A 12,856-nucleotide genomic window follows, 5' to 3' on the forward strand; every position below is an offset into this window, starting at 1 on the left:
ATTTTAGCAAGTAACTTAGCCCCTTTAAGCCTCAGTTTCCTTATCTTTAAAGTGGAGGTAATAGTAATACCTCTTAGGGCTGTTGTGAGGATTTAGCAGTGTCTGCTACATTATAGTTATTAAGAAAGGGAAACGTGGATTTAATATACATCTAATATACACTAAGAAATCAATTCATTTCTCTTTTAACTTCAATATATGGGCACAGTGGGATGTTGTTTTCTACCAGTTATAACACCTATCTGTGCTCAGGTATCTCCTTCTGAGTCAATTTCTATCCTGGATTCTTATACAAAGCAGATAACCAAAGTCTGAAAATCTTACAGTAACCTTTTTTCTTTTCTTTTCTTTTTTTTTTTTACAGCCCTGGCATCATTTTTAAGGTCACTCTACCCCCTTCTGCAGGCTGGCCTCTACTCCAGCTCCTTGGACCATGCTGCTGATAGGGGCTAACTCTTCTCTAGTCAGTTCAAAGTCAGCCCATCTTTCTCATTAAGAGGGCCAAGCCACACTGAGAAGGACAGTCTGTCAGCGTAAGAACTTCCTAGAGGAGGCCATTTTACAACTGAATTTTGTTATGGAAATTGTTACCTTGATAATGCTGGAGTAACTTGTTCACTCTTATATCCCAGATTTTCACGGTATGATCAGAACCTGCTGAAGCTATGCATGTACCACTAGGGTTAAAATCCACAAAATTTGCAAACCTAGGAGGAAAGAATAAGATGGTCTAATATTTCAATTTCTCTTTCCTCTCATTTCTTTATTTGAATTGTAATAATTAAATGTCTCCTTAGCAAACTAACCCATATAAATGCAAAAAGAGAATGGACTTACCCTACAAAATCTGAGAAGTTATTAACACATTGCTTATTTGTGGTATCCCAGATTTTAATAGTTTTATCCTCACTACATGATACAATTAGTCTTCCATCAGGTGAAAACCTGGAAAGCATAAGAAAGATAATTTTTGTGGAAGGCTCCTGACAATCACCCCCACCCCCACCATGACATACACATGACATACATGTACATATTAAATACCATAGGCCAGTGTTAGCACACCACGCAGCAAACTCCTATTCTGCTACCAACATCTTTTCCAACTAAAAATAAGCACAACGAATGACACTGATAGACCATTAAAAAGACGAAAATATACTATATAGACTAACCAAGAGTCTTTTAACCTTTTATTCTTTTATATTTAAATAATTTAGTTTCATGGTAGTTTCTGTCTGAGGTCTGCACTGCTTCCAAGCCAAGTACCTTGTTGTTTAAAAGTATTCTCTATTTCTTTCTACTGTCGTTTTCCGGTGTTATCCATATGACCCAAGAGAGCATTTATTACTCATCTTACCAACCCTGCAGTGAGACTTTTTGTAAGAAAAGAACTGGTGTGTTGAGAATTAAAATTGAATGCTATCATCAACAAAAGAACCAACTCCCCAAGCCTGTAACTTCCTGGATTTGGGGAGGCCAGAGAGCTCCAACAGACTGAAAATAGGACAACTCATTTATACAAAACTGAAGTTCCTTCATGGACACACCTATTATCCGTACGCCCCATTAAAAAACAAATGAGAAAATTCTCAGACATCTTGTCTACTGCCTTTATACTCTCTTTCCCTTAAAAACCCATTCCAAGGTTCTTTTTCTCTCTTAAGTGCCTTTTTAGAATGGAGATAGAAAAGCAGAAGGCTGAAAAGAAAATGAAAAATTTTAGACTATTAAGAAACTATGGAGCAGAAGCAAGAAGAACTACAATCCTGCAGCCTGTGGAACAAAAACCACATTCACAGAAAGATAGACAAGATGAAAAGGCAGAGGGCTATGTACCAGATGAAGGAACAAGATAAAATCCCAGAAAAACAACTAAATGAAGTGGAGATAGGCAATCTTCCAGAAAAAGAATTCAGGATAATGATAGTGAAGATGATCCAGGACCTCGGAAAAAGAATGGAGACAAAGATCGAGAAGATGCAAGGAATGTTTAACAAAGACCTAGAAGAATTAAAGAACAAACAAACAGAGATGAACAATACAATAACTGAAATGAAAACTACACCACAAGGAATCAATAGCAGATTAACTGAGGCAGAAGAACGGATGCATGACCTGGAAGACAGAATGGTGGAATTCACTGCTGCAGAACAGAATAAAGAAAAAAGAATGAAAACAGCATAAGAGACCTCTGGGACAACATTAAACGCAACAACATTCCCATTATAGGGGTCCCAGAAGGAGAAGAGAGAGAGAAAGGACCCGAGAAAATATTTGAAGAGATTATAGTCGAAAACTTCCTTAACATGGGTAAGGAAATAGCCACCCAAGTCCAGGAAGCACAGTGAGTCCCATACAGGATAAACCCAAGGAGAAACACGCCGAGACACATAGTAATCAAACTGGCAAAAATTAAAGACAAAGAAAAATTATTGAAAGCAGCAAGGGACAAACGACAAATAACATACAAGGGAACCCCCGTAAGGTTAACAGCTGATTTCTCAGCAGAAACTCTACAAGCCACAGGGGAGTGGCATGATATACTTAAAGTGATGAAAGGGAAGAACCTACAACCAAGATTACTCTGCCTGGCAAGGATCTCATTAAGATTCGATGGAGAAATCAAAAGCTTTACAGAGAAGCAAAAGCTAAGAGAATTCAGCACCACCAAACCAGCCCTACAACAAATGCTAAAGGAACTTCTCTAAGTGGGAAACACAAGAGAACAAAAGGACCTACAAAAACAAACCCAAAACAATTAAGAAAATGGTCATAGGAACATACATATCAATAATTACCTTAAACGTGAACAGATTAAATGGTCCAACCAAAAGACACAGGCTTGCTGAATGGATACCAAAACAAGACCCATCTATATGCTGCCTCTAAGAGACCCACTTCAGACCTAGGGACACATTCAGACTGAAAGTGAGGGGATGGAAAAAGATATTCCATGCAAATGGAAATCAAAACAAAGCTGGAGTAGCAATACTCATATCAGATAAAATAGACTTTAAAACAAAGAATGTTACAAGAGACAAGGAAGGACACTACATAATGATCAAGGGATCAATCCAAGAAGAAGATATAACAATTATAAATATATATGCACCCAACATAGGAGCACCTCAATACATAAGGCAACTGCTAACAGCTATAAAAGACAAAATCGACAGTAACACAATAATTGTGGGGGACTTTAACACCTCACTTACACCAATGGACAGATCATCCAAAATGAAAATAAATAAGGAAACAGAAGCTTTAAATGACACAATAGACCAGATAGATTTAATTGATATTTATAGGACATTCCATCCAAAAACAGCAGATTACACTTTCTTCTCAAGTGTGCACGGAACATTCTCCAGGATAGATCACATCTCGGGTCACAAATCAAGCCTCAGTAAACTTAAGAAAATTGAAATCATATCAAGCATCTTTTCTGACCACAACGCTATGAGATTAGAAATCAGTTACAGGGGAAAAAATGTAAAAAACACAAACACATGGAGGCTAAACAATATGTTACTAAATAACCAAGAGATCACTGAAGAAATCAAAGAGGAAATAAAAAAATACCTAGAGACAAATGACAATGAAAACACGAAGATCCAAAACCTATGGGATGCAGCAAAAGCAGTTCTAAGAGGGAAGTTTATAGCTATACAAGCCTACATCAAGAAACAAGAAAAATCTCAAATAAACGATCTAATGTTACACCTAAAGGAACTAGAGAAAGAAGAACGAACAAAACCCAAACTTAGCAGAAGGAAAGAAATCATAAAGATCAGAGCAGAAATAAATGAAAAAGAAATGAAGAAAACAATTGCAAAGATCAATAAAACTAAAAGCTGGTTCTTTGAGACGATAAACAAAATTGATAAACCATTGGCCAGACTCATCAAGAAAAAGAGGGAGAGGACTCAAATCAATAATATTAGAAATGAAAAAGGGGAAGTTACAATAGACACTGCAGAAATACAAAGCACCCTAATAGACTACTACAAGCAACTCTGTGCCAATAAAATGCACAACCTGGAAGAAATGGACAAATTCTTAGAAAGGTATAACCTTCCAAGACTGAACCAGGAAGAAATAGAAAATATGAACAGACCAATGACAAGTAATGAAATTGAAACTGTAATTAAAAATCTTCCAACAAACAAAAGTCCAGGACCAGACAGCTTCACAGGTGAATTCTATCAAACATTTAGAGAAGAGCTAACACCCATCCTTCTCAAACTCTTCCAAAAAATTGCGGAGGAACACTCCCAAACTCATTCTATGAGGCCACCATCACCCTGATACCAAAACCAGACAAAGATACTACAAAAAAAGAAAATTACAGACCAATATCACTGATGAATATAGATGCAAAAATCCTCAACAAAATACTAGCAAACAGAATCCAACAACACATTAAAAGGATCATACACCACGATCAAGTGGGATTTATCCCAGGGATGCAAGGATTCTTCAATATACGCAAATCAATCAATGTGATACACCATATTAACAAATTGAAGAATAAAAACCATATGATCATCTCAATAGATGCAGAAAAAGCTTTTGACAAAATTCAACACCCATTTCTGATAAAAACTCTCCAGAAAGTGGGCATAGAGGGAACCTACCTCAACATAATAAAGGCCATATATGACAAACCCACAGCAAACATCATTCTCAATGGTGAAAAACTGAAAGCATTTCCTCTAAGATCAGGAACGAGACAAGGATGTCCACTCTCACCACTATTATTCAACATAGTTCTGGAAGTCCTAGCCACGGCAATCAGAGAAGAAAAAGAAATAAAAGGAATACAAATTGGAAAAGAAGAAGTAAAACTGTCACTGTTTGCGGATGACATGATACTATACATAGAGAATCCTAAAACTGCCACCAGAAAACTGCTAGAGCTAATTAATGAATATGGTAACGTTGCAGGATACAAAATTAATGCACAGAAATCTCTTGCATTCCTATACACTAATGATGAAAAATCTGAAAGAGAAATTAAGGAAACACTCCCATTTACCATTGCAACAAAAAGAATAAAATACCTAGGAATAAACCTACCTAGGGAGACAAAAGACCTGTATGCACAAAACTCTAAGACACTGATGAAAGAAATTAAAGATGATACCAACAGATGGAGAGATATACCATGTTCTTGGATTGGAAGAATCAATATTGTGAAAATGACTATACTACCCAAAGCAATCTACAGATTCAATGCCATCCCTATCAAATTACCAATGGCATTTTTTAGGGAACTAGAACAAAAAATCTTAAAATTTGTATGGAGACACACAAGACCCCGAATAGCCAAAGCAGTCCTGAGGGAAAAAAACAGAGCTGGAGGAATCAGACTCCCTGACTTCAGACTATACTACAAAGCTACAGTAATCAAGACAATATGGTACTGGCACAAAAACAGGAACATAGATCAATGGAACAGGATAGAAAGCCCAGAGATAAACCCACACACCTATGGTCAATTAATCTATGACAAAGGAGGGAAAGATATACAATGGAGAAAAGACAGTCTCTTCAATAAGTGGTGCTGGGAAAACTGGACAGCAACATGTAAAAGAATGAAATTAGAACACTCCCTAACACCATACACAAAAATAAACTCAAAATGGATTCAAGACCAAAATGTAAGACCGGACACTATAAAACTCTTAGAGGAAAACATAAGAAGAATACTCTTTGACATAAATCACAGCAAGATCTTTTGTGATCCACCTCCTAGAGTAATGGAAATAAAAATAAAAATAAACAAATGGGACCTAATGAAACTTCAAAGCTTTTGCACAGCAAAGGAAACCATAAACAAGACGAATAGACAACCCTCAGAATGGGAGAAAATATTTGCAAACGAATCAATGGACAAAGGATTAATCTCCAAAATATATAAACAGCTCATGCAGCTCAATATTAAAGAAACAAACAACCCAATCCAAAAATGGGCAGAAGACCTAAATAGTCATTTCTCCAAAGACATACAGATGGCCAAGAAGCACATGAAAAGCTGCTCAACATCACTAATTATTAGAGAAATGCAAATCAAAACTACAATGAGGTATCACCTCACACCAGTTAGAATGGGCATCATCAGAAAATACACAAACAATAAATGCTGGAGAGGGTGTGGACAAAAGGGAACCCTCTTGCACTGTTGGTGGGAATGTAAATTGATACAGCCACTATGGAGAACAGTATGGAGGTTCCTTAAAAAACTAAAAATAGAATTACCATATGATCCAGCAATCCCTCTACTGGGCATATACCCAGAGAAAACCATAATTCAAAAAGACACATGCACCCCAATGTTCATTGCAGCACTATTTACAGTAGCCAGGTCATGGAAGCAAACTAAATGCCCATCGACAGACGAATGGATAAAGAAGATGTGGTACGTATATACAATGGAATATTACTCAGCCATAAAAAGGAATGAAATTGGGTCATTTGTAGAGACGTGGATGGATCTAGAAACTGTCATACAGAGTGAAGTAAGTCAGAAAGAGAAAAACAAATATTGTATATTAACGCATGTATGTGGAACCTAGAAAAATGGTACAGATGAACCGGTTTGCAGGGCAGAAATTGAGACACAGATGTAGAGAACAAATGTATGGACACCAAGGGGGGAAAGCGGCGGTGGGGGGGGGGGTGGTGGTGTGCTGAATTGGGTGATTGGGATTGACATGTATACACTGATGTGTATAAAATTGATGACTAATAAGAATCTGCTGTATAAAAAAATAAATTAATAAAATTCAAAAATTAAAAAAAAAGAAACTATGAACAGTAATTTTACTATTAATATTTTAGCAATAACAAAAACCAAAAAAGACAGATTTAGGTCATAGACCAATTATGTTTCGATTTTATTTGTAGTTTCCCTCTCTGCCCAGATTACTATAAAAGTCATTAACTAAGGGTGTGGATTACAAGTGAAGGTTTTTCTTTTTGTTTTCTCACTGTCCCCTCCCCTGCCCCTCCCATTCTTAAGGTTGGCCTAAAAATAATTCTTCCTAACAGAAACTTTCAATCTGGAATTTATGAATTCACCATATTTTAAACGCAACATAGATGCAAAATTAAGTTCTATGTGAGATAGTTTTTAAAAATTCAAGAAAATAACCTTGCAAGGAAATATCTTCCACACTGGGCAGTTCAGCTTGATTTTATAATAATATTTTATTAATCTTTTCCTTTAGGAAAATATGTGAGGAAGATTCAAATATGAAAGACAGTTTTACAGAAATGCTCCAAATAGATGTAACTTATTTTGTATAGACACAGGGGAAGAAAAACCTATACAGTATCCCCATGAAAATAAACTTTGCATAGTACTTGTAAAGAACTAATGTAAGAAATCAAATTGTGTTTATTAATAAGCTATCTTTTAAAAAAATTATTTAATGTGAGCATTCTAAATGATAAGAATATTTCTAGGAGATGAGTTGATTCTGACATTTTAAGAAAGCAATGATGAAAAAAATGTAATAGAATGGAAGGATTAGGTTAAAAACAGAGTACAAATATACTCATTCTATGACATTATTGGCCAAATACCACCACCACCACCATCATCATCATTATCCTGTCAACATTTACTGAGCTTCTGTGTCCTAGAATGGTTCTTAACACTTTACCTGTAGCAACTCATTTAATCCTCAGAATAACCCTACAAAACAATTGCTATTGCCGGCCTCAATTTACAGATGAATAAACCAAGGCACATAAAGGATCAGTAACTGCCAGTCACACAGCCAGGAAGATGTGAACTAGGCAGTCTGGTTCCAGAGCCAAATCTCTCAGCCACTCTGTTTAAGTCTCTGACAGAAAGGAAAGTTTCTTTTACTGGCCAAAGTACAGCACAGGAAGTTCTGTGTGGCTTGTGTAACCACAGAAAGTTCTAAAGTGGAGAAAAACCACAGGCAATGCTCTTAGGAGGCTATATGGCTGGGCTCTGCCTGATAGGCTAACCACTAGACAATCCTTTAACAAAAATCTGTGTGTCTGCTGCCATACCTGATCAGTGTCCTTGAGGAGTTTATGGGGAAGATAGTCATTCATTGGCTCATTCGAATATTTACTGAGCACCTGCCAGAACCAGGCACTGGGCACTGGCCTGGGTACTAGGAATACCACAGTGAAGGAGACTGCTAAGACCCCTACTCTCATGAGGCTTTCATACTAGGAAGGAGGGAGGGCACACAAATAATATAACTTTAGATAACGGTAAGAACAGAGTTGGTAACAAAAAGGTGCCAATTAGTTACCAGAAGCTCCACAGAAGAAACAGGATTTTAAAGAAACTTGTGAATCAGGAAAAGAAGGTATCTTGACCAGCCAGAAATTCATCCTGAGCAGGAGGGGCCATAGCCTGGGAGAAATTTCCCCAGCACTAGAGAAATGAAGGGAATGTGAACCTCAGATAAGTAAGGAGTGGAGGAGTCGACTGGGATGAAAGAAGGCGGTGCCTGAGGGGGGCGTTTCTACCTCCCCCCTCTGCACGACCAAAGCGGGGCTCGGGGTTAGGGCCTCTCACTTGCTCCGGACACTGTGTATAATCCCCGCATAAACTCTCTGTCGGCTCTTTTCGCCTTTGGAGGGGTTGAAAGTGAGTATGGCGGTTTGTATCTTCTCCTCCCTTTTATTTTTAATTAGATACATCAGAAATAGGTTCGCGCCAACAAAACAGGCTTCTCTTTGCCCTGACTTTGATCAGGAAAGGATAGTCCTTTTTTTGTCAGGGCTCAAACAACATCTAATGGGGTTATTAATTTGAAGAATTAAGAGAATACAAAATTTCTATCAAGACATTAAAAAAATTTCTAACACAACACTCTAATTCAGTACCACCTAACCACCTTTTAAAACTTCCAGCAAGTGTGTCAAGAAGACGGATGTCACATTAGTCAACAGTGACTAATGGGTCAGCAGACGTGAGCTGTCTGTAAGGCATCTGAGAAGTTAACTGCTTCCTATTCAAGCCCGTAAAATGCACTGGTACTCTTTGGAGAAAATGAGGGAATTCTTGAACTTTTTTCTAGAAAAACTGGTTCACATGTCCTTGAGAGTAGCCCAAGTTATGTAACAGGATTTCTTTAACTTTGAATCTATGGAGTTCCTGAAACTATATATAAAATTATATGTCCATAAGCACAGTCACTGAGTTATTCGTTCATTAGCGAGCCAAACAGGTCCATGAACCCTGAGAAGTTTTAAAGTGCTTTCATAAGAAATCAGAACTTTCATTTGGCTATTTCTTATCATTAGACTAAACCGTCTATAAAAACACAATATATACATGCATGTATCGAATCACCACATTGTACACCTTACGCTTATACAAGGCTATATGTCAATTATATCTTAATAAAGCTGGTGGGGGAGGAACAAGGGCACACAGCCCCTGCCAGACACTCAGCTGCATGGAGGAAGGGCTAAGCCTTCTGAGATGAGAGCCTGTGACTCAACCGTCAGCCCTCCAAACAGGAGGAGGACACAGAAGACTAATTTGGGGGTTAGATACGCCACATTTAGGAACTGGATATTGTCCCTGAGGACCAACCTGGACTCCAGGGGCTGAAGGATATCTATTTAGCATCCAATGTCAGCCACACTCACCAGCTCCAACTCTGGGGGCGGGGGTAGGGTGAAAAAAAGAAAAGAAATTAAAAATACGGGAGGATAGAAAGGGAATAGTGGGAGAGAAGGAAAGAATGAAGGAAATACAGAAAGAAAAATATTCTCCAAAAAAAAAAAAAAAGCAACCAACCCTACATTTCTGGCCCTCAGGGCTCTGAGACCAGAGTAGGCACTGTTTCATGTCCCTTAAGAAACAAATCATTAGTAAGTGGTACTCTGAAGCCAGCAGCTATTCAACAGGAGGGGAAAGCAGTAAAAAGCAGTGAAAATAAGACTGCCCAGTCAGTACAGAGTCCTGAATTCTAAAGCCAATTTTGCAACTGCCCAGCTATGTAACCTTGTGAAACTCATAACCACTCTGGCCACCATTTTCTATTTGGATAATGAGAAATTCTGGATTGCATTCAGGCCTAAAACTTCCATAGACTCATTAAAAAAAAAAAAAAATTGGCAGTCTCAGAGTTTGCTTTGATGGGATTTTGGGTTTACATAGTGAAGCTGGAGTTCAAGGCAATAAGCAGAACGGTTATGCTTTTTAAGGGTTGGTCAGCATTAGAGAAGAAACCGTCTGTTGATCACAGTAACAGGATTCATTCCTGTAACTGCTGAGAGACAAAAAGCAGACGAAAGAGACATAAGAAGATTTAAGTATGCCATGAAACATGCTAATTATTGCTGGGTCATTTACCATTTACACGCCCAGACTCCTCTCCCGGGATTTCCACCCATAAGTACAACTGCCTACTAAGCGTTTCCTCTTGGATATCCTGCAGGCACCTCTGACTCTGAACTTGTCCCAATCTGAACTCATTATCTTCTTCCCCGAACTGCTCCTCCAGCGTTCCTTTTCTCAGTAAGTGGTTTCTCAAGACAGAAACCTAGGAGTCAAGCTTGATTCCTTTCTCCTCCACTTGCTGCCACATTCCAATCCATTATCAGGCCCTGCTGACATTCCATTCTCCACAATCAATAAAATTGATCTTTAAATCTTAAATAAATTTTTTCTGATTAAAACCTTTCAGTGGTTTCACATTTCCTTTGGGAAAAAGTGACACACCACTGCTTCCCGGGTCCTCCAGGATCTGCCCTCCTGTCTCTTCATCTCCATCACCTTACTCTTCCTGGCACCACACCCCTCTTCTCTCGGGTCTTTCTCTTGCCTCAGGTGTTCCCTCACATGCTGTTCCCTTTGCTTCAAACACCACTCCCTACTCTTTATCTAGTTTTAAATACCGAAGGGGATTTTACTCATCCTTCAAGTCTCTGCTCAGGGTCACTTCCTCAGGAAAAGCTTTCCTGAACTCCTCCCCCCAGTAGGTCTGCTCTCCAGTATGCATCTTAGAGTAGCTCACAGTCACACTTACAACCAATTATTCTTTTTGCTTCCCTAAGAGAATGTAAAACTCCAAAAAGAGAGAAACAACATCTGTCTTACTCACTCACTGCTGTATTCCCCAGGCACAGTATATGGTACTGAGTAGGTCCTCAGTAAATATGTAGGGCATTAAAAAACTTTTCAAGGGGATTTTCATCAGCCAATGAAAGCTGATGTTTAAAATCTTTGCAATTATTTGCACAACATAAACGTACTTAATGCCATTGAACTGTATACCTGAAAGTGGTTAAATGGTAAATTTTATATTATATGTAGTTTACTGCAATAAAGAAAAATCCTTGCAATTCAGATGATCAAAGATCACTTGTAACACTACCAAACACTGAAAACTAAGGTCAGATATTCCCCCTAAAATTAATGCTAGAAAAACAAAGTTAGAAAAGTCGTTCATTAGCCGCTACTTTTTTTTGCCTGAGGACACCTAAAGAAACATAAGTTATCCCACAACACACATTATTTTTTAAAATACAGGATTATAACAATCTGAACTTTTAGCAAAATTCATCTGCCACTAAAAATAAATATTTCTCAACCCGCATATGTAGATATTTCAAACGATACATGTTTTCTTCATTACTCGTTAAAGACAAATTGCTTGTTTAAAAAAACTGGGAAATATAGTAAGTAAGAAAAGCCCACAGTGCCATCACCCAAACAAAATCATGTAATATTTTATGTATGTAGGTACTTTATCTTTTGTTCATGTACAGACCTTTTCTATTATAATCATGAGTTCTGAATTTTGCCCTTCTTACCCCACACATAAACATGTTTTTATGCCACTACTTACATATATTCTCCTTTTAATGGGTAAATAATAATCTAAATTTTTTTAACCAGCTTTCTTTATTTGGAAAACTTGGTTATTTCCAGTTTCTCATCATTATAAATTACACTGAAAGCAATATCTTTAAATACAAAGCTTTTTCCTTTAAATACAAGAGTATTTATTTAGGATAGATTTACAGTTGTGGACTCACTGCAACAAAGACCCCTGATATATTTTGCAAATTGATTTCTAAAAAGACTAGAGTAATTTATATTTTTAAAGCATGAATATATCTCCCAATAGATGACATATCTTAAAAATATGAAATATTTCTGTGAATCAAGATGTATGATCATAAACGGTAGTTAGTCCAGAAAACATAGCTACTCATCTCTTCTTACACTAATGGGCACCATCTCTGTGCCACATGGAGTAGGTCTGGACTCCAGGGACAAACTCATAATAAGTACTAGGCCCAGAGAGAGACACAGAATTTTAATTACTTAAGTCCATGGCACATTTAAAATTCAAATTCTTAAGGGAGAAATAATTGCTCTGTTGACCCTCTACATTCATTTAAATATGCTGTCCATGCATTGGAAGGAAAAGCAGTATCACTTAGACTATTTTTAATGTTTAGTTGTTTAATTCATCTACAATTTTTGTAAATGTGTGGTGTGCAATATAGATCTGACTTTAAATTTTTCCAAATAGAAACATAATTATCTTAACTACATCTAAACCACTATTTTAATATATTAAATAACTATTTAATATTATCTTTTTTTAACATCTTTATTGAAGTATAATTGCTTTTACATTGTTGTGTTAGTTTCTGCCGTATAACAAAGTGAATCAGCTATACATATACCTATATCCCCATATCCCCTCCCTCCTGCATCTCCCTCCCACCCTCCCTATCCCACCTTTCTAGGTGGACACAAAGCACCGAGATGATCTCCCTGGGCTATGTGGCTGCTTCCCATTAGCTACCTGTTTTACGTTTGGTAGTGTAT

The 12,856-nt window shown here is 37.4% G+C and overlaps 1 protein-coding gene across 3 annotated transcripts in view; it reads right to left on the bottom strand.

Moving 5' to 3' along the window:
• POC1B (POC1 centriolar protein B) overlaps window positions 1-12,856 on the bottom strand; it is a 107,215-nt gene that overhangs the window by 58,054 nt on the left and 36,305 nt on the right. For all 3 annotated transcript variants that reach the window (XM_036866292.1, XM_036866293.1, XM_036866291.1), the window contains exons 5-6: window positions 838-945; window positions 592-707 (exon numbers count right to left, since the gene is read on the bottom strand). In XM_036866292.1, the coding sequence (XP_036722187.1) occupies window positions 592-707; window positions 838-945 (224 nt within the window). The remainder of the gene's footprint in view (window positions 1-591; window positions 708-837; window positions 946-12,856) is intronic.

The sequence above is a fragment of the Balaenoptera musculus genome, chromosome 10 (genome assembly GCF_009873245.2).
Source record: "Balaenoptera musculus isolate JJ_BM4_2016_0621 chromosome 10, mBalMus1.pri.v3, whole genome shotgun sequence".
NCBI classification, from domain to species: domain Eukaryota; kingdom Metazoa; phylum Chordata; class Mammalia; order Artiodactyla; family Balaenopteridae; genus Balaenoptera; species Balaenoptera musculus.